Below are 22551 nucleotides of genomic sequence, written 5' to 3'. Positions count from 1 at the left end.
CGTGGTCAGGGGAGAACACGTTTGTAAAATTTTACAAATTTGATACTCTGGCTAAGGAGGACCTGGAGTTCTCTCATTCGGTGCTGCAGAGTCATCCGCACTCTCCCGCCCGTTTGGGAGCTTTGGTATAATCCCCATGGTCCTTTCAGGAACCCCAGCATCCACTAGGACGATAGAGAAAATAAGATTTTACTTACCGATAAATCTATTTCTCGGAGTCCGTAGTGGATGCTGGGCGCCCATCCCAAGTGCGGATTATCTGCATAAATTGTACATAGTTATTGTTAACTAATTCGGGTTATTGTTGAAGGAAGCCATCTTTCAGAGGCTCCGCTGTTATCATACTGTTAACTGGGTTTAGATCACAGGTTGTACGGTGTGATTGGTGTGGCTGGTATGAGTCTTACCCGGGATTCAAAATCCTCCCTTATTGTGTACGCTCGTCCGGGCACAGTACCTAACTGGAGTCTGGAGGAGGGTCATAGGGGGAGGAGCCAGTGCACACCACCTGATCTGAAAAAGCTTTACTTTTTGTGCCCTGTCTCCTGCGGAGCCGCTATTCCCCATGGTCCTTTCAGGAACCCCAGCATCCACTACGGACTCCGAGAAATAGATTTATCGGTAAGTAAAATCTTATTTTTACCTTCATCCCAGAAGATGAAACATGTCATACAAGTATTATTACTACTCTCCAAATGTACAGTAAATGATGAAATTGCTGACATACAGATAGGATATACTTTACTGAGTCATGTTAATTGAGTTTTAAAATGCAGAACAGGCCGTAATATATGTGTAAAAATCTGTGTAAAACTATTCCACTATCAGAGGGTATAATGCATTATTATTATTATTATTTATTAAATTTTATAGGGCGCCACAAGTTGTTTGCAGTGATGTGCAGAAGGCAGAATAATAAGACAGTACAGAGTAAAACCGTATAGTACAATACAGTAGACAGGATGCAGTCAAAATGCCGGAGGTCAGGTTCCCAGCGTTCAGGAGACTGACAGCTGGCATTTTGGCAACAGCCGGCATACCGACAAATGCCCCAGGCCGCAACTAGGTGTGTGCCGGCAGTGCCTGTGCTGTGGGCTCAGGACCGGGCAGCAACACCCGCAGGGCAACACTGTTTTTGTTTGAATGCGCTGGTAATGTATGTAGCTTGGCGCTCAGCTCCGTATCTGCTGGGTACACTACTACATACATTACCTCGTATTACATTGGCGCGGCCAGCACTCGTCCGCTCCCCCTCTACTGTGGTCCGCAAGTGAGATAGAGCTGCAGCTGCATTCTCCGCTTCTCCCTGCTCACTGTTCAGCCCTGCCTCCTCCTTAGGCATCAAAGCACCACCACTTCCTTCTCCAGGGGAAATAGGATCCTGCAAGATAAAAAAAACACACACATGTCATGGGCATTTGGAGTGTGTGTGGGGGGACAAGTGTATGAATGCCACCATCCTGTGTGTTGTTTATTTGGTTTAAACCTATTGGTATTTTGTACACTATATTATTGCAGAATGAATTTGTCTGTGGATGTCACTAGCCTTGAACTGCTCTCTTTCTTTCTTTCTTTCTTTCTTTCTTTCTTTCTTTCTTTCTTTCTTTCTTTCTCTCTCTCTCTCTCTCTCTCTCTCTCTCTCTCTCTCTCTCTCTCTCTCTCTCTCTCTCTCTCTCTCTCTCTCTCTCTCTCTCTCTCTGCGCCTGCCTAATGTGTAAAAAGTTGGACCCTGCCTTCCGTTTTGGGTTAAAAAAAAAAGGAGGGGGGGGGGGGGGGGGGGGGGGGCTCTGCTGCCGTAATGTGTAAAAAGGGGACTCTGCTGCCAGAATGTGTGAAAAGGTTACTCTGCTGCCGTAATGTGTGAAAAAGGGGACTCTACCTGCCATAATGTGTAAAAGGGAGCTCTGTGGCCATGCCTCTACCCCATGAAGCCACACCCCTATTTCTCTGACATCCTAGTGGATGCTGGGAACTCCGTAAGGACCATGGGGAATAGCGGCTCCGCAGGAGACTGGGCACAAAAGTAAAGCTTTAGGACTACCTGGTGTGCACTGGCTCCTCCCCCTATGACCCTCCTCCAAGCCTCAGTTAGATTTTTGTGCCCGGCCGAGAAGGGTGCATTCTAGGAGGCTCTCCTGAGTTTCTTAGTAAAAGTTTAGTTTTAGGTTTTTTATTTTCAGTGAGACCTGCTGGCAACAGGCTCACTGCATCGAGGGACTAAGGGGAGAAGAAGCGAACCTGCCTGCTTGCAGCCAGCTTGGGCTTCTTGGCTACTGGACACCATTAGCTCCAGAGGGACCGAACACAGGCCCAGCCTCGGAGTCCGTTCCCAGAGCCGCGCCGCCGGCCCCCTTACAGAGCCAGAAGCAAGAAGAGGTCCGGAAAATCGGCGGCAGAAGACATCAGTCTTCACCAAGGTAGCGCACAGCACTGCAGCTGTGCGCCATTGCTCCTCAGGCACACTTCACACTCCGGTCACTGAGGGTGCAGGGCGCTGGGGGGGGGCGCCCTGAGCAGCAATAGAAACACCTTGGCTGGCGAAAATACATCACATATAACCCCCAGGGCTATATGGATGTATTTTAACCCCTGCCAGAATACAACAAAAAGCGGGAGAAAAGTCAGCCGAGAAGGGGGCGGAGCCTATCTCCTCAGCACACGGGCGCCATTTTCCGTCACAGCTTCGCTGGAAGGACGTCTCCCTGACTCTCCCCTGCAGTCCTGCACTACAGAAAAGGGTAAAACAAGAGAGGGGGGCACTAATTAGGCGCAGTATAAATAAAACAGCAGCTATAAGGGGAAAAACACTTCTATAAGGTTATCCCTGTATATATATATATATAGCGCTCTGGTGTGTGCTGGCATACTCTCCCTCTGTCTCCCCAAAGGGCTAGTGGGGTCCTGTCCTCTATCAGAGCATTCCCTGTGTGTGTGCTGTGTGTCGGTACGATTGTGTCGACATGTATGAGGAGGAAAATGGTGTGGAGGCGGAGCAATTGCCTGTAATGGAGATGTCACCCCCTAGGGAGTCGACACCTGAGTGGCTGAGCTTATGGAAGGAATTACGCGACGGTGTCAGCTCTTTACAAAAGACGGTTGATGACATGAGACAGCCGGCTACTCAGCTCGTGCCTGTCTAGGCGTCTCAAAAGCCATCAGGGGCTCTAAAACGCCCGTTACCTCAGATGGCAGATACAGACGACGACACGGATACTGACTCCAGTGTCGACGATGAAGAGACGAATGTGACTTCCAGTAGGGCCACACGTTACATGATTGATGCTATGAAAAATGTTTTACATATTTCTGATAATACAAGTACCACTAAAAAGGGTATTATGTTTGGTGAGAAAAAACTGCCTGTAGTTTTTCCTGCATCTGAGGAATTAAATGAAGTGTGTGATGAAGCGTGGGTTTCCCCCGATAAAAAACTGATAATTCCTAAAAGGTTATTAGCATCATACCCCTTCCCGCCAGAGGATAGGGCACGTTGGGAAACACCCCCTAAGGTGGATAAAGCGCTCACACAATTGTCAAAACAGGTGGCACTACCGTCTCCTGATACGGCCGCCCTTAAGGAACCTGCTGACAGAAAGCAGGAGAATATCCTAAAATGTATATACACTCACACGGGTGTTATACTGCGACCAGCAATCGCCTCAGCCTGGATGCGCAGTGCTGGGGTGGCTTGGTCGGATTCCCTGACTGACAATATTGATACCCTAGATAGGGACAGTATATTACTGACTATAGAGCATTTGAAAGATGCATTTCTATATATGCGTGATGCACAGAGGGATATTTGCCGACTGGCATCAAGAGTAAGTGCACTGTCCATTTCTGCCAGAAGACGGTTATGGACGAGGCAGTGGTCAGGTGATGCTGATTCCAAAAGGCATATGGAAGTATTGCCTTATAAAGGGGAGGAGTTATTAGGGGTAGGTCTATCAGACCTGGTGGCCACGGCAACTGCTGGGAAATCCACATTTTTACCCCAGGTAGCCTCTCAACATAAGAAGACGCCGTATTATCAGGCGCAGTACTTTCGGCCCCATAAGGGCAAGCGGGCAAAAGGCTCCTCATTTCTGCCCCGTGGCAGAGGGAGAGGAAAAAGGCTGCAGCAAACAGCCAGTTCCCAGGAACAGAAGCCCTCTCCCGTTTTCTGCCAAGTCCTCAGCATGACGCTGGGGCTTTACAAGCGGACTCAGGCACTCCCCTAAAGTCTGCTTTACCGACGTCTCCCTCCGACAGGGAGGCGGTATTGGAAGCCATTCACAAGCTGTATTCCCAGCAGGTGATAATCAAGATACCCCTCCTGCAACAGGGACAGGGGTATTATTCCACGCTGTTTGTGGTACCGAAGCCGGACGGCTCGGTGAGACCTATTTTAAATCTGAAATCCTTGAACACTTACATACACAGGTTCAAATTCAAGATGGAGTCACTCAGAGCGGTGATTGCGAACTTGGAAGAAGGGGATTATATGGTGTCTTTGGACATCAAGGAGGCTTACCTCCATGTCCCAATTTACCCTTCTCACCAAGAATACCTCAGGTTTGTGGTACTGAACTGTCACTATCAGTTTCAGACGCTGCCGTTTGGTTTGTCCACGGCACCCCGGGTCTTTACCAAGGTAATGGCCGAAATGATGATACTCCTTCGAAGGAAGGAAGTTTTAGTTATCCCGTACTTGGACGATCTCCTGATAAGGGCAAGATCCAGGGAACAATTGGTAGTCGGGGTAGCACTATCTCAAGTAGTGTTGCGGCAGCACGGTTGGATTCTCAATATTCCAAAATCGCAGCTGATCCCGACGACACGTCTTCTATTCCTAGGGATGATCCTGGACACGGTCCAGAAAAAGGTGTTTCTCCCGGAGGAGAAAGCCAGGGAGTTATCCGAACTAGTCAGAAACCTCCTAAAACCAGGCCAAGTGTCAGTGCATCAATGCACAAGGGTCCTGGGAAAAATGGTGGCTTCCTACGAAGCAATCCCTTTCGGCAGATTCCACGCAAGAACTTTCCAGTGGGACCTGCTGGAAAAATGGTCCGGATCGCATCTTCAGATGCATCAGCGGATAACCCTGTCACCAAAGACAAGGGTGTCTCTCCTGTGGTGGTTGCAGAGTGCTCATCTTCTAGAGGGCCGCAGATTCGGCATTCAGGACTGGGTCCTGGTGACCACGGATGCCAGCCTGCGAGGCTGGGGAGCAGTCACACAGGGAAGAAATTTCCAGGGCTTGTGGTCAAGCCTGGAGACATCACTTCACATAAATATCCTGGAGCTGAGGGCCATTTACAATGCCCTAAGCCAAGCAAGACCTCTGCTTCAAGGTCAGCCGGTGCTGATCCAGTCGGACAACATCACGGCAGTCGCCCACGTGAACAGACAGGGCGGCACAAGAAGCCGGAGGGCAATGGCAGAAGCTGCAAGGATTCTTCGCTGGGCGGAAAATCATGTGATAGCACTGTCAGCAGTGTTCATTCCGGGAGTGGACAACTGGGAAGCAGACTTCCTCAGCAGGCACGACCTCCACCCGGGAGAGTGGGGACTTCACCCAGAAGTCTTCCACATGATTGTAAACCGTTGGAAAAAACCAAAGGTGGACATGATGGCGTCCCGCCTCAACAAAAAATTGGACAGGTATTGCGCCAGGTCAAGGGACCCTCAGGCAATAGCTGTGGACGCTCTGGTAACACCATGGGTGTACCAGTCAGTGTATGTGTTTCCCTCCTCTGCCTCTCATACCCAAGGTACTGAGAATTATAAGACGGAGAGGAGCAAGAACTATACTCGTGGCTCCGGATTGGCCAAGAAGGACTTGGTACCCGGAACTTCAAGAGATGCTCACAGAGGACCCGTGGCCTCTACCTCTAAGAAGGGACCTGCTCCAGCAAGGACCCTGTCTGTTCCAAGACTTACCGCGGCTGCGTTTGACGGCATGGCGGTTGAACGCCGGATCCTGAAGGAAAAAGGCATTCTGGAAGAAGTCATTCCTACCCTGATCAAAGCCAGGAAGGATGTGACCGCAAAGCATTATCACCGCATTTGGCGGAAATATGTTGCGTGGTGCGAGGCCAGGAAGGCCCCAACGGAGGAATTTCAACTGGGTCGATTCCTGCATTTCCTGCAAACAGGAGTGTCTATGGGCCTAAAATTAGGATCCATTAAGGTTCAGATTTCGGCCCTGTCGATTTTCTTCCAGAAAGAACTGGCTTCAGTTCCTGAAGTTCAGACGTTTGTCAAGGGGGTGCTGCATATACAGCCTCCTTTTGTGCCTCCAGTGGCACCTTGGGATCTCAATGTAGTTTTGGGGTTCCTAAAATCACATTGGTTTGAACCGCTTAAATCTGTGGATTTGAAATATCTCACATGGAATGTGGTCATGCTGTTGGCCCTGGCTTCGGCCAGGCGCGTGTCAGAATTGGCGGCTTTATCTTATAAAAACCCTTACCTGATTTTTCATACGGCCCGGGCAGAATTGAGGACTCGTCCACAATTTCTCCCTAAGGTGGTTTCAGCGTTTCACCTGAACCAGCCTATTGTGGTACCTGCGGCTACTAGAGACTTGGAGGACTCCAAGTTGCTGGACGTTGTCAGGGCCCTGAAAATATATGTTTCCAGGACGGCTGGAGTCAGAAAATCTGACTCCCTGTTTATCCTGTATGCACCCAACAAGCTGGGTGCTCTTGCTTCTAAGCAGACTATTGCTCGTTGGATTTGTAGTTCAATTCAGCTTGCACATTCTGTGGCAGGCCTGCCACAGCCAAAATCTGTAAAAGCCCATTCCACAAGGAAGGTGGGCTCATCTTGGGCGGCTGCCCGAGGGGTTTCGGCTTTACAACTTTGCCGAGCAGCTACTTGGTCAGGGGCAAACAAGTTTGCTAAATTCTACAAATTTGATACCCTGGCTGAGGAGGACCTGGAGTTCTCTCATTCGGTGCTGCAGAGTCATCCGCACTCTCCCGCCCGTTTGGGAGCTTTGGTATAATCCCCATGGTCCTTACGGAGTTCCCAGCATCCACTAGGACGTCAGAGAAAATAAGAATTTACTTACCGATAATTCTATTTCTCGTAGTCCGTAGTGGATGCTGGGCGCCCATCCCAAGTGCGGATTGTCTGCAATACTTGTACATAGTTATTGTTAACTAAATCGGGTTATTGTTGTTGTGAGCCATCTTTCCAGAGGCTCCTCTGTTATCATGCTGTTAACTGGGTTCAGATCACAAGTTGTACGGTGTGGCTGGTATGAGTCTTACCCGGGATTCAAAATCCTTCCTTATTGTGTACGCTCGTCCGGGCACAGTATCCTAACTGAGGCTTGGAGGAGGGTCATAGGGGGAGGAGCCAGTGCACACCAGGTAGTCCTAAAGCTTTACTTTTGTGCCCAGTCTCCTGCGGAGCCGCTATTCCCCATGGTCCTTATGGAGTTCCCAGCATCCACTACGGACTACGAGAAATAGAATTATCGGTAAGTAAATTCTTATTATTTTGGCCGTGTGCCTATGGCGCATACTGGCCCTGTTTTGTACATGGTGGGGCACCTATGCTGTTTCTCACACAACGCTAAAATGTCTAGTTACGGCAATGTGTGTTAATATCAGTATATCTGAAACTGCAGACCAATGGGGGTACCTGATTACATCACCCCTTATATTCAGCCCAGAAAAGCTTATATGCTTTTTGTGCTGCACTCTGCAGTAACAGTGTACAGGAGCAGCGTGATTGAAAAAAAACATTCTAATAATATTCCTGAAAAGTTGGGGTGGTTTTTGTGCTAAAATGGTATCTACTAGAACAAGCAAAGTTTAATAATGACTGACAAGCTGGTTGCCTCCTATGGTGCTAATACTGTAAGTCACATTAACAAGTCTGTAGCTGCCAATACTTACGGAGGATTTCGTGTATATTAGAAAAAGTAGCTAGGGTTGGCTATGCAATTATCTAAAAACATCAAAAAGACTCATTCAGAGTTTTTAGCCAACCAAAAAAGCACACCAATGGGCAGAACTATGTTGCACTGCAGGTGGGGCAGATGTGCACAGAGATTAGATTTGGGTGGTATGTGATCAAATTGAAATTGCAGTGTAAAAATAAAGCATCCAGTATTGCCCATGCACAGAAACAATATAGCCCACCCAAATCTAAAGGTGCATACACACTGGGCGTTTTTGCCCAATGTGTATGCACAGCGATGATCGCTGACATCGCTGGGCTGAAAAGCTTTTCTTCCCCTGCCCAGCGATGTCAGTGGGGTTGAGCGGCTTTCCATAGCAGGACGCTATGGAAAGCCGCTCACCCCACCATTCATCTACTGGTAATACCAGTAGATGAACGGCGGCTGCCAGCGATGAAGCGGGAGCGCGCATCAGCGTTCATCGCTTAGGCATACACACTGGGCGGCTTTGATCTGAAAGCAGTTCAACACACCAAAAGTGAGCTGCTTTCCTCTCAAAATCGGCAAGTGTGTATGGGCCTTTATTCTATCTGCACATGTTGTATCTGCCCCACTCGCAGTGCAGCATGGTTTTGACAACTCTAAATAACCCCCCAGTCCCGTGCTTAATGCATACCACCCAACTGTCCCGATTACAGAGGGACAGTCCCGCTAATGCTCTGCAAAGCAGTTGTTGCTCACTGAATAGGAAGTGGAGCCCGGGGGCTGGCCAGCCGCTCAGGGAGAACTGGACATGCCCCAAAAATGATGAAAACCAGGGGTCACGGCGCTAGGCTCCTCCCCGCCATCCGAGGTATCGCCCCTTTCCACCCGCGGTCGCGCCTCCGTCACGCCATGCCCCAAGTGCATACACGCGAAAGTCTTTAGGTATGCTTAATGTATTGCATGACTAACTGCTTGCTGGGAGTACAGGTTTCTGTGATTACCCAGCACCTCGATGGACCCCCAATGTTGCTGTGCAGCAGCATGGCGGTATCCCGCACTACCAGCCAAGAGAGAGGCATGGAGCTACAAATAAAAGTACTGACACTTCAATTAATCTGCAATACTACCAGCACAAATTTTATTGCTAAAACATATCTGCTGCCTTTTTAATCTGCCCAAAGAAACATGATGATAAAGTGACCTGTCTTTGGATGGGATGCGTTTAGCATCCCGGCTGTTGGGATGCCGGTGATCATGTGACGGACGCTGGAATCCCGACACTACTCAGGGGACAAGCACTGGATTACTGACAGACAACATCGTGAAGGTGAGTATCGGTGTTAGGGCTTCGGAGGGTAGGCTTAAGCGCAAGGGGTAGCCCTTCCTCGAGAGTTAGGGTATGGGATGGGGGTAGAAATACTTACCCCCTCCGATGTTGGGATCTTCAATGTCCTGTTGGCGCTGTTGGACATGTGACCGCCAGCATCCCGACAGCCGGATTATGGTATGTATTCCATGTATTTCCTTTGGATGATACGTCTATTCCTGGCTATAGTGTTGGTATTTTATAATCTCTGACGTACACAATTTAGTTTTTACTGGAACATTGGATCCTTTGAAACAAACACGTTATTGAGCCTGATTCATAAATTTACGCAAATGGCGTTGCTGCAGGAATTTGCATTGAAACACCCACTGAATGTGACTCTGAACTGCCGCTTGCATACAAAGACACAAGTACTGGACGTACATAGTAACCCAGCATGGCCTCTGGAAGGAAGACCCCAGAAACAAGTTTGCAGTCTCAAGCTGTGACATGCACCAGAAGGGGTTGTAATATGACTGCGATCGAGTATCCCGTGCTACCTCCTACAAACAATCCCTTTTACTGTCATTCACTTTCCAAATAAACCCTCTGTGACCGCCATCACCAAGACCATTGCAGCACAGTATTGTAATCTGTTCTGTTCATGTCTACAGCTAATATTAAACAACAGAATTTTGTCATTTAGCGCTGTATGGAGTTTTTTTTTTTGTTTTGTTTTTTAAACTGCATGGTTTTTATATGGAACCTAGTAGTGGGTTTTGTTGATGCTTAGTTTTAATGTGATCATTTGTAATAAATAGTGATTTTTGTTTCAGTTTTTCATGGTACTAATTTTTATTCATCAGCACACATTTCATTCCTTTGAAGTTGATGTGTTGGAAGTAGGAAAAATGAGCATGCTTAAAGATCTCAGTGGCTTTGACACGGTGACTTTTGATTGCTAGGCGACTCGGTCAGAGAATCTCTAAAAAAGTCAGGTCTTGTGGGATGTTCCCAGTATACAGTGGTTAGTACATGTGAAAAGGGATCTAAGGAAGGACAACCAGTGATCTGGTGACAGGGTTATGGACCCCAAGGCTCACTGATGTGCATGGGGAGCGAAGGCTAGCCTCTCTGGTCTTCTCCTACAGAAGAACTAGTTTAGTAGAAATTGCTGAAAAAAATAATGCTGGCTATGATAGAAAGGTGTCAGAACAGACAGTGCATCACAGCTTGCTGCATAGCTGCACCATAGCATGTGGTCATCGGAACTGGTCCATGGAGCAATGGAAGAAGGTGGCCTGGTGTGATAAATCACTTTTTCTTTTACATCATGTGCACTACTGGGTGCTTGTGTGTCCTTTACCTTGGGGAGAGATGGCACCAAGCTGACATACGTAGTATGACGCTCTGGGAAACCTTGGAACTTGACATTCATGTGGATGTTACTTTATGTACCACCAACCTAAACATTGTTCCAGACCAAGTACACTTCTTCATGGCAACGGTATTCCCTGGTGATGGCAGTGGCCTCTTTCAGCAGGGTAATACACTCTGCCACACTGTAATAATTGATCAGGAATGCTGTGAGGAACATGACAAAAAGTTAAGGGTGTTGGCTAGATCTCAATTTAACCAAGCATCTGTTGAAAAACAGGGTCAGAGCCATGGAGGCCCTAACTTGCTACTTACAGGACTTAAAGAATCTGCTGCTAACTTCTTGGTGCCAGATACCAAAGGGCACCTTCTGAGGTCTTGTGGAGTCCATGGGTAAACTGAGTCAAAGCGGTTTTGGTGCATAAGGGGGAACCGACACATTATTAAGCAGTTGGTTTTAATGTTATGGCTGACCAGTATACATTATACATCTCCATCTATTATCCCTCATATTTTTGTTAATGATATCAACAATTACCACATGCAAGCTTCAACAACACTGCCCCAGACCGCACTTTCCCCCTAGTGGTTGCTCTCGGATCTAATAATGTGATGGTGCAATAAGGTCCTTTTATGTGCTTTTCCATCTGTATATGTGTGTGTGTAATTTAAGAACCTTTTTTGTGGTTCCAGTATTACAGACGGTGAAGGACGATGTTAAAGCCCTGCACTGTAAGGTGGTTTGTCTTATCCAGAGTGGAAGCTTTAAGGAAGCCCTTACTTTAATTAACAACAATTCTAAAGTGCTTACAAGGTAAGTCTTATTGAAATTACACTGTGATTCATTTTTATTGCTCAGAATGCAGTGCTCCTTTCAATTTTTAAATCAGCAAATGACTGCTAAGACCAATGTTACATGAAACCAGACTTTATAGAAAGTTAAACGTTTAAAGAACTTGGAATAATGAATCTTTTTATGGACATTAGTCTTCCTTAGTTGAGAGCTAATTTTGTGTATATTTACATAAAATACACACACTGAGCATGTCATATTTCTTGCAATGTAGGAGAATGCAATTTAGATAAGTGATATATGCTACCTTTAGTTTGGTGAGAGGCGATTGCTAGTAAAAAATCTCCCATATACTTCAACCTGTGTGCCCTTGTAACCTGTGTATTCTTGTAAATATTTCCGAATAGGCAGATAGAGATCTGACCAAAAACACAGCACTTTTTAGTCAGCTCTCTATCTGCCTATTTGGAAATACCATATATACTCGAGTATAAGCCGACTTTTTCAGCACTTTTTTTTGTGCTGAAAAAGCCCCCTTGGCTCATACTCGAGTCAGTGCAGGGAAGGAGTGGGGACACGGAGGGCAGTCAGTGCAGTGTGAAGGAGGGACACAGAGGGCACAGCGCGCGCCTCTCCTGTGTCCCTCCTACGTCTCCGGCGGCAGCGGCGGGTATATTAAATAAAGTACCTGTTCGTGAGCTCTGATTGGCTCACGAACCGGCACTTCATTTAACAGACCGGCCGCCGGAGACGCAGGAGGAACACAGGAGAGGCGCGCGCTTGTGCCCTCCGTGTCCATCCTTCACAAGGCAGCGCGGGAGCGGCGGAAGGTAAGTAACTGGCACTGGGGGAGCATATTTGGCACTTGGAGGGGGGGGGCATATCTGGCACTATGAGGGGGGCATATCTGGCACTATGAGGGGGGCATATCTGGCAGTATGAGGGCTGTGTACGGCTAGAGCTGCATTTCCCACCCTAGGCTTATACTCGAGTCAATAAGCTTTCCCAGGTTTTTGTGGTAAAATTAGGTGCCTTGGCTTATATTCGGGTCGACTTATACTCGAGTATATACGGTATTCTGATTTGTATTTATCTTTAATTGTTTTGTTTTTTTAATATTTATTTTTAGTGATATAATAGCTTTTGAAAAGGCTTATTGTGAGTACAGACTAAATAAAATTGAAAATGCCTTGAAAACTATAGAAAATGCCCCTCAAAAAACAGAAAAACTAAAGGAACTCCAGGGACAAGTGGTAAGTGTCTCCTAAGCTATTTGTATGACAAAAAACTTGTCTGTTTACATGCTTTTCTCTATCGTCCTAGTGGATGCTGGGGTTCCTGAAAGGACCATGGGGAATAGCGGCTCCGCAGGAGACAGGGCACAAAAAGTAAAGCTTTAGGATCAGGTGGTGTGCACTGGCTCCTCCCCCTATGACCCTCCTCCAAGCCTCAGTTAGATTTTTGTGCCCGGCCGAGAAGGGTGCAATCTAGGTGGCTCTCCTAAAGAGCTGCTTAGAAAAGTTTAGCTTAGGTTTTTTATTTTACAGTGAGTCCTGCTGGCAACAGGATCACTGCAACGAGGGACTTAGGGGAGAAGAAGTGAACTCACCTGCGTGCAGGATGGATTGGCTTCTTTGGCTACTGGACATTAGCTCCAGAGGGACGATCACAGGTACAGCCTGGATGGTCACCGGAGCCTCGCCGCCGGCCCCCTTGCAGATGCTGAAAAGAGAAGAAGGTCCAGAATCGGCGGCAGAAGACTCCTCAGTCTTCTTAAGGTAGCGCACAGCACTGCAGCTGTGCGCCATTGCTCTCAGCACACTTCACACGGCAGTCACTGAGGGTGCAGGGCGCTGGGAGGGGGGCGCCCTGGGAGGCAATGTAAACCTATTTTTTGGCAAAAAATACCTCACATATAGCCTCCGGGGGCTATATGGAGATATTTAACCCCTGCCAGAATCCGTTGAAGAGCGGGAGACGAGCCCGCCGAAAAAGGGGCGGGGCCTATCTCCTCAGCACACAGCGCCATTTTCCCTCACAGAAAGGCTGGAGGGAAGGCTCCCAGGCTCTCCCCTGCACTGCACTACAGAAACAGGGTTAAAACAGAGAGGGGGGGCACTAATTTGGCGTTAGAAATATATAAAAAGATGCTATAAGGGAAAACACTTATATAAGGTTGTCCCTATATAATTATAGCGTTTTTTGGTGTGTGCTGGCAAACTCTCCCTCTGTCTCTCCAAAGGGCTAGTAGGTCCTGTCCTCTATCAGAGCATTCCCTGTGTGTGTGCTGTGTGTCGGTACGTGTGTGTCGACATGTATGAGGACGATGTTGGTGAGGAGGCGGAGCAATTGCCTGCAATGGTGATGTCACTCTCTAGGGAGTCGACACCGGAATGGATGGCTTATTTAGGGAATTACGTGATAATGTCAACACGCTGCAAGGTCGGTTGACGACATGAGACGGCCGACAAACAATTAGTACCGGTCCAGACGTCTCAAAAACACCGTCAGGGGTTTTAAAACGCCCGTTTACCTTAGTCGGTCGACACAGACACGGACACTGAATCCAGTGTCGACGGTGAATAAACAAACGTATTCCTTATTAGGGCCACACGTTAAGGGCAATGAAGGAGGTGTTTCATATTTCTGATACTACAAGTACCACAAAAGAGGGTATTATGTGGGATGTGAAAAAACTACCTGTAGTTTTTCCTGAATCAGATAAATTAAATGAAGTGTGTGATGATGCGTGGGTTCCCCCCGATAGAAAATTATTGGCGGTATACCCTTTCCCGCCAGAAGTTAGGGCGCGTTGGGAAACACCCCTTAGGGTGGATAAGGCGCTCACACGCTTATCAAAACAAGTGGCGGTACCGTCTATAGATAGGGCCGTCCTCAAGGAGCCAGCTGACAGGAGGCTGGAAAATATCATATAAAAGTATATACACACATACTGGTGTTATACTGCGACCAGCGATCGCCTCAGCCTGGATGTGCAGAGCTGGGGTGGCTTGGTCGGATTTCCTGACTAAAAATATTGATACCCTTGACAGGGACAGTATTTTATTGACTATAGAGCATTTAAAGGATGCATTTCTATATATGCGAGATGCACAGAGGGATATTTGCACTCTGGCATCAAGAGTAAGTGCGATGTCCATATCTGCCAGAAGATGTTTATGGACACGACAGTGGTCAGGTGATGCAGATTCCAAACGGCACAAAGGTATATTGCCGTATAAAGGAAGAGGAGTTATTTGGGGTCGGTCCATCGGACCTGGTGGCCACGGCAACTGCTGGAAAATCCACCGTTTTTACCCTAAGTCACATCTCTGCAGAAAAAGACACCGTCTTTTCAGCCTCAGTCCTTTCGTCCCTATAAGAGTCATATTTGCCCAGGGATAGAGGAAAGGGAAGAAGACTGCAGCAGGCAGCCCATTCCCAGGAACAGAAGCCTTCCACCGCTTCTGCCAAGCTCTCAGCATGACGCTGGGACCGTACAGGACCCCTGGATCCTACAAGTAGTATCCCAGGGGTACAGATTGGAATGTCGAAACGTTTCCCCCTCGCAGGCTCCTGAAGTCTGCTTTACCAAGGTATCCCTCCGACAAGGAGGCAGTATGGGAAAAAATTCACAAGCTGTATTCCCAGCAGGTGATAATCAAATTACCCCTCCTACAACAAGGAAAGGGGTATTATTCCACACTATATTGTGGTACTGAAGCCAGAAGGCTAGGTGAGACCTATTCTAAATCTAAAAAAATTTGAACACTTACAAAGGTTCAAATCAAGATGGAGTCACTCAGAGCAGTGATAACGAACCAGGAAGAAGGGGACTATATAGTGTCCCGGGACATCAGGGATGCTTACCTCCATGTCCCAAATTTGCCCTTCTCACTAAGGGTACCTCAGGTTCGTGGTATAGAACTGTCACTGTCAGTTTCAGACGCTGCCGTTTGGATTGTCCACGGCACCCCGGGTCTTTACCAAGGTAATGGCCGAAATGATGATTCTTCTTCGAAGAAAAGGCGTCTTAATTACCCCTTACTTGGACGATCTCCTGATAAGGGCAAAGTCCAGGGAACAGTTGGAGGTCGGAGTAGCACTATCTCGGATACTGCTACAACAGCACGGATGGATTCTAAATATTCCAAAATCGCAGCTGATCCTGACGACACGTCTGCTGTGCCTAGGGATGATTCTGGACACAGTCCAGAAAAAGGTGTTTCTCCCGGAAGAGAAAGCCAGGGAGTTATCCGAGCTAGTCAAGAACCTCCTAAAACCAGGAAAAGTGTCAGTGCATCATTGCACAAGGGTCCTAGTAAAAATGGTGGCTTCCTACGAAGCAATTCCATTCGGCAGATTTCACGCAAGAACTTTTCAGTGGGATCTGCTGGACAAATGGTCCGGATCGCATCTTCAGATGCATCAGCGGATAACCCTATATCCAAGGACAAGGGTGTCTCTCCTGTGGTGGTTACAGAGTGCTCATCTTCTAGAGGGCCGCAGATTCGGCATTCAGGATTGGATGCTGGTGACCACGGAGGCCAGCCCGAGAGGCTGGGGAGCAGTCACACAAGGAAAAAATTTCCAGGGAGTGTGATCAAGTCTGGAGACTTTTCTCCACATAAATATACTGGAGCTTAGGGTAAATTTATAATGCTCTAAGCTTAGCAAGACCTCTGCTTCAAGGTCAGCCGGTATTGATCCAGTGGGAAAAACATCACGGCAGTCGCCCACGTAAACAGACAGGGCGGCACAAGAAGCAGGAGGGCAATGGCAAAAACTGCAAGGACTTTTCGCTGGGCGGAAAATCATGTGATAGCACTGTCAGCAGTGTTTCATTCCGGGAGTGGAAACTGGGAAGCAGACTTCCTCAGCAGGCACGACCTCCACCCGGGAGAGTGGAAACTTCATCGGGAAGTTTTTCCACATGATTGTGAACCGTTGGGAAATACCAAAGGTGGACATGATGGCGTCCCGTCTGAACAAAAAACGGGACAGGTATTGCGCCAGGTCAAGAGACCCTCAGGCAATAGCTGTGGACGTTCTGGTAACACCGTGGGTGTACCAGTCGGTGTATGTGTTCCCTCCTCTGCTTCTCATACCTAAGGTACTGAGAATTATAAGACGTAGAGGAGTAAGAACTATACTCATGGCTCCGGATTGGCCAAGAAGGACTTGGTACCCGGAACTTCAAGAGATGCTCACAGAGGACTTATGGCCTCTGCCGCTAAGAAGGGACTTGCTTCAGCAAGTACCATGTCTGTTCCAAGACTTACCGCAGCTGCGTTTGACGGCATGGCGGTGGAACGCCGGATCCTAAGGGAAAAAGGCATTCCGGAAGAGGTCATTCCTACCCTGGTCAAAGCCAGGAAGGAGGTGACCGCACAACATTATCACCACATGTGGCGAAAATATGTTGCGTGGTGTGAGGCCAGGAAGGCCCCACGAAGAAATTTCAACTCGGTCGATTCCTGCATTTCCTGCAAACAGGAGTGTCTATGGGCCTCAAATTGGGGCCCATTAAGGTTCAAATTTCGGCCCTGTCGATTTTCTTCCAGAAAGAATTGGCTTCAGTTCCTGAAGTCCAGAAGTTTGTCAAGGGAGTATTGCATATACAACCCCCTTTTGTGCCTCCAGTGGCACTGTGGGATCTCAACGTAGTTCTGGGATTCCTCAAATCACATTGGTTTAAAACCAGTCAAATCTGTGGATTTGAAGCATCTCACATGAAAAGTGACCGTGCTCTTGGCCCTGGCCTGGGCCAGGCGAGTGTCAAATTGGTGGGTTTTTTTCTCAAAAAAGCCCATATCTGTTTGTCCATTCAGACAGGGCAGAGCTGCGGACTCGTCCCCAGTTCTCTCCCTAAGGTGGTGTCAGTGTTTCACCTGAACCAGCTTATTGTGGTGCCTTGCGCCTACTAGGGACTTGGAGGACTCCAAGTTGCTAGATGTTGTCAGGGCCCTGAAAATATCGGTTTCCAGGACGGCTGGAGTCAGGAAAACTGACTTGCTGTTATCCTGTATGCACCCAACAAACTGGGTGCTCTTGCTTCTAAGCAGACTATTGCTAGTTGGATGTGTAATACAATTCAGCTTGCACATTCTGTGGCAGGCCTGCCACAGCCAAAATATGTAAATGCCCATTCCACAAGGAAGGTGGGCTCATCTTGGGCGGCTGCCCGAGGGGTCTCGGCTTTACAACTTTGCCGAGCGGCTATTTAGTCAGGGGCAAACACGTTTGTAAAATCCTACAAATTTGATACCCTGGCTAAGGAGGACCTGGAGTTCTCTCATTCGGTGCTGCAGAGTCATCCGCACTCTCCCGCCCGTTTGGGAGCTTTGGTATAATCCCCATGGTCCTTTCAGGAACCCCAGCATCCACTAGGACGATAGAGAAAATAAGAATTTACTTACCGATAATTCTATTTCTCGGAGTCCGTAGTGGATGCTGGGCGCCCATCCCAAGTGCGGATTATCTGCATTACTTGTACATAGTTACAAAAATCGGGTTATTATTGTTGTGAGCCATCTTTTCAGAGGCTCCGCTGTTATCATACTGTTAACTGGGTTCAGATCACAGGTTGTACAGTGTGATTGGTGTGGCTGGTATGAGTCTTACCCGGGATTCTAAATCCTTCCTTATTGTGTACGCTCGTCCGGGCACAGTATCCTAACTGAGGCTTGGAGGAGGGTCATAGGGGGAGGAGCCAGTGCACACCACCTGATCCTAAAGCTTTACTTTTTGTGCCCTGTCTCCTGCGGAGCCGCTATTCCCCATGGTCCTTTCAGGAACCCCAGCATCCACTACGGACTCCGAGAAATAGAATTATCGGTAAGTAAATTCTTATTTTCTCCTTTTCACCCATGAATCCATCAAATGGATTGGTTTCCCCAGGATTAGAAGTCTTGTGTTTTTAAGTATGTTTCCTATAAGTCATGGGTCTTCAACCTGCAACCCTCCAGCTGCTGTGGAACTACACATCCCAGCATGCCCTGCCACAGTTTTGCTATTAATGCATACAAAAACTGAGGCAGAGCATGCTGGAATGTATAGTTCCATAGCAGCTGGAGGGCCAGAGGTTGAAGACCCATGCTATAGGCGGAGACTTGGATCAAAAATATGTTTTTCATTTATTGCTCCCATAGTTACTTTTATGCCATATGTGCAGCAGAGAAAGTTACTACAAAGTGTATTTTGTTCGTCTCCTGCATATGGCGGTGACTCCCAAGATACAGAAAAGACTTTGTGTACTGGGATCTATAAATGCTACCTGAAAGTCCCATATTCCTTCTTCCATGTCCCACCTGTTGATTCCTCATTCAAAACAAATGGCATATAAATATGCAGTTGTTGGTCACTCCTTGCCTGATTGACCTAGAAGACACACTTAGCACATGGCTACCATATTTACAGTAACTACAACACTGCAGAATTAAACCACTTCCAGGATAACTGCATATAGCTCTTCGTCTCATCAAAATCTGTGTGCCATTTGTTTAAAATAGCAAAAACATTGATCTGGTTTAGTTCCTCATTATGGATAAAGGGCAACATATAATCAAAGTGTTAGAATTCTTAAACTAAGGTTTTTGCTATTTTCAGTAATTGTCCTTGTTGGTTTTAGGTTCTTAAACAAAATATGATCATAACTGTTTGTGGTGGGCAGGAACTGAAGGGAACACCACGCCCAAACCAAATATGAAAAGAGAAAATCCCTGTCTTCATGTAGTCTTGATCATTTTCAGTGCATTTAAGTAAATATCTTGATTTTCCTTGTCTTAAGCTATATAGATTGGAGCATTATGAAGAATGTTTATCTGTTTATCGAGATATAATTCGGAATTCTCAAGATGATTATGATGAAGAGAGACAAACAAATATGTCTGCTGTGGTGGCTGCTATGAGTATTTGGGGGATGGGGATGCCAGTAAGTGCCTTTCCAGCATACATGTATTGTTAGTAACAATTACTATTTTTTTTATCAGTGAAGTGACACTGACTTTTATAGTACAGCCCATCATGAATATTAACCTCCTAGATATTTACAATCAAGGTGATATCTTGCACAGTGTTGACACCCCTAGAAGAAAGTGTCTTCAACTGTCACTCATAGGGGACTGAGGGGTAGATTTATGAACAGGAGCTATGGGAGAAAAGTGGTTATGGGGCAGAAGCTGATGCCGCTTCTCCCCCATGTATGAAGGAGGAGGTGTCTGTTAAAGCGTGCCCCTGTCATTACCGGCTCTGCTGTCTGTAAGATAGCACACCGATAAGCCGGACAATGCACGAATTGTCAGTGACGCTACCCGTTCCGATTGCTGCAGATATAGATATTGGCAGATGGCTGTCCACTCCAACAGCCAGGTACTGTGTGCACACAAAAATCAATAAAAGGTTTTTTTCTTTGAAGCTAGGGGGGCACTGGGTAAATAATAGCTGGCGCATGCGCACTGAGGCACAAACGGCAGTAAGGAGAGCCGATAGTGGGAGAGCGTTTATCACCAGACAGGTGATTTAATGTTCTCCCACAGCGGCAACAGTGGCAATAATACATGCCTGCCGTATGTGGACCTTCTTCACTGAAAATGATGCCCACAGCCTGCATTTTCTTACATCTACCCCTGTGTACAGAATATTAAGTTTATATAAAAAAGAAAAAAAAATACAACTTAAAACATGTAAGTTAGGTAGGTGATAGGGAAGAAGGTAATATAACACTTACGGCTGTGGCTGGTTTTGTGTGTTTAAGCATTGTCCGTTTTTTGCTATTTTGAAAAACATATTTTTATGGTGTTACAGGAGGACTTTGGCTTGCAGGAGACGTCCTATGAACTTTGCTACAATGCAGCCTGTACTTTAATAGGTCAAGGCAAGCTGAGGCAAGCAATGAAAAAGCTGCAAGAAGCTGAAAGTAAGCAAACCTAGACAAGCTTAGCAGAATGTTACGTACAGAGTCGTCTGTTTTCTTCTGTCTCCTTAGCTTTCCACATGACATATTATGGAAGCATCTGAATAGAACTACAGTGTGGCTGTGATCTTATACAGCCTAGTAAAGCACCACCCTCACATTTTCCCCACATGCCTTCCTGGCAGTCCTGTTACAGACCACGCACTGCTTGCAGGAAGAAGTGCTGTTACATGAACCGCCTCTCTTCTCTTCTGCAGTGCGTGTTCTGTTACTATAGTCCCTGGCAACATTCGTTTATAATTGTACAACAAATGGTTTGTTCCGCATCAGGAAGTATATCAGACTACACCACTATCGGGGTCTAGTCTGTATACCGGCAATAGTAATAATTCCCAATATGTGTGAATAATCTGCCGGTGGTGCACCCAGAGTCAGTTAGCTGAACATTGAAAAGGAAGATAAAACATTAATTTATATGTAGGGGAGATGATTATTCCTATATTAAATTACAGAGCATGGCTGGTAACTGGAGTGTCAGTTGTCTCTTGGGGACTACAGTCTTGGCTGCATAATGGGCCTGCTAATCCTGCTTGTTCAAGTTCAACACTGAAGAATAATCATTTTGTGGATTATTTTTTTACTTTAATTCGTGTATGTTAACAGTTTGTTAGCGTTAGGAGGCTTCATTTCTCAGCTTGGCCTCAGTGTCCTGTTCTGGAACAACACATAGGGGTATATTCAATTGCAGTCGAAATCTGCCGTCTGTCAGAAAGAGGGCAGTTTTCAACTTTTTAAGGTCGGAAGGGGTTTACGACCTATTCAATACACCCCAAAATTATCCGACAAGCCGAGAATTCCGACTTGTCGGAAAACACATGGACTGGCGGAATGGCCGCCAATCCGCTTGCTTTTGTTGGAAACAGGGCCAAATCCGACAGGATTTGGCCTCCTTTCCGACCATCTCAAAGTCGGATTGAGATGAGTGACCTGAGAGGGGGAGACGGGGGAGAACAGCGGCTACAGTACAGTGCAGCAGGAGAATGGGGCACCGCCGCCGCTCACGGCAGCGTCCACCCGGCTCCAGCAAGCGAGGTCTTGCTATGGCGCTACGCTGCTATAGCCGCTGCTCTCCCAGTCTCCTCTTCTCAGGTCCCTCATCTCAATCCGACTTTTTTTAAAGTCGTATTGAGATGATCAGGAACGGCCAAATCCTTTGAATAGCCCTTGTCGGGTCCATTCCGACAAATGCATGTTGCAGTGGATTTGACTTTAATTGAATATACCCCATAGAGGTGCACAAGAAAACTCCCAGTGTTCAGAATATGTGTGCAGCAGAACATTACTGGATTTTCGATGGCACTTCACAGCTAATTGAATCGGCTGAGACATGTTCATGTAATGTCATTTAAAACTTTAATGTTTTAAAATGTTTCCATTTTTGTTCCTTGATCATGCACTTTAGTAACATTTCTTGCATCCAGCTCTAAAGGTGTGTACACACGGTAAGATTTTTTCATTCGATTCTGACTATATAGTCAGAATCGGATGAAAAGATAGTGCAGATCGCAAGGTGACAGTCACCTTGCGATCCCGATACGATGCCGATGCGCGGCCCCGCGCGGTCGGCATCGGCAGAAAAAATAGGCTGTGCAGGCAAGTCAATCCTGACTATCTCTATAGAAGAGATAGTCAGGATTGACACTTAGCCAAAATCGCACATAGCCAGCATCGCAAGCACACTCATTATGTGCTTGCGATACTGGCTAAGTGCCGACCCGGCCCCCCGTCGCACAGTGAGAATCGGATAAGTCCGAATCTCACCGTGTGTATGCACCCTTAGTTTAAGACACTGGTCTGGAAATAAAGTTTTAGAATTAATTATAGTTTTATCTATTGATTTCTATATTCAGAGAATGATAATTTTATGTTTCATTTATTTTTTTAATATTTGTTTTTACCTTTTTTACCTTTTATAGAGCTCTGCAGACAATCCATTTCAGAAGACACCGTAAGTATTTGCTTTTACAAGGCTGGTTTATTTATTCTACATATTTCATTATATCTACAATAATGGACAAAAACCTAGTGTCATTTCACATACTATATGTTTCAGGATCTGTGCACATGAGCATTAAAGGAAAAAAATTAGTTTTATGCAGTAAAAAAAAAAAATACAAGAATAATAAATATACAATTTTATTTATTTATTTATAAAGAATCAGCAGCTTACAGCTGCAGTAAGACCAGCATCTGGTAGTCAACAAACCCTTTTAGCCCAC

At 46.7% G+C, this 22551-nt stretch overlaps 1 protein-coding gene across 1 annotated transcript in view; it reads left to right on the top strand.

The window, feature by feature from the left end:
* Window positions 1–22551, top strand: part of SRP72 (signal recognition particle 72) — a 58404-nt gene that overhangs the window by 5744 nt on the left and 30109 nt on the right. Inside the window, exons 2-6 of the mRNA XM_063914609.1 lie at window positions 11259–11379; window positions 12488–12611; window positions 19148–19291; window positions 20164–20275; window positions 22249–22280. Coding sequence (XP_063770679.1) covers window positions 11259–11379; window positions 12488–12611; window positions 19148–19291; window positions 20164–20275; window positions 22249–22280 — 533 coding nt within the window. The remainder of the gene's footprint in view (window positions 1–11258; window positions 11380–12487; window positions 12612–19147; window positions 19292–20163; window positions 20276–22248; window positions 22281–22551) is intronic.

The sequence above is a fragment of the Pseudophryne corroboree genome, chromosome 1 (genome assembly GCF_028390025.1).
Source record: "Pseudophryne corroboree isolate aPseCor3 chromosome 1, aPseCor3.hap2, whole genome shotgun sequence".
In the NCBI taxonomy this organism is placed as follows: Eukaryota; Metazoa; Chordata; class Amphibia; order Anura; family Myobatrachidae; genus Pseudophryne; species Pseudophryne corroboree.
This window is presented reverse-complemented; position numbering and strand designations above follow the sequence as displayed.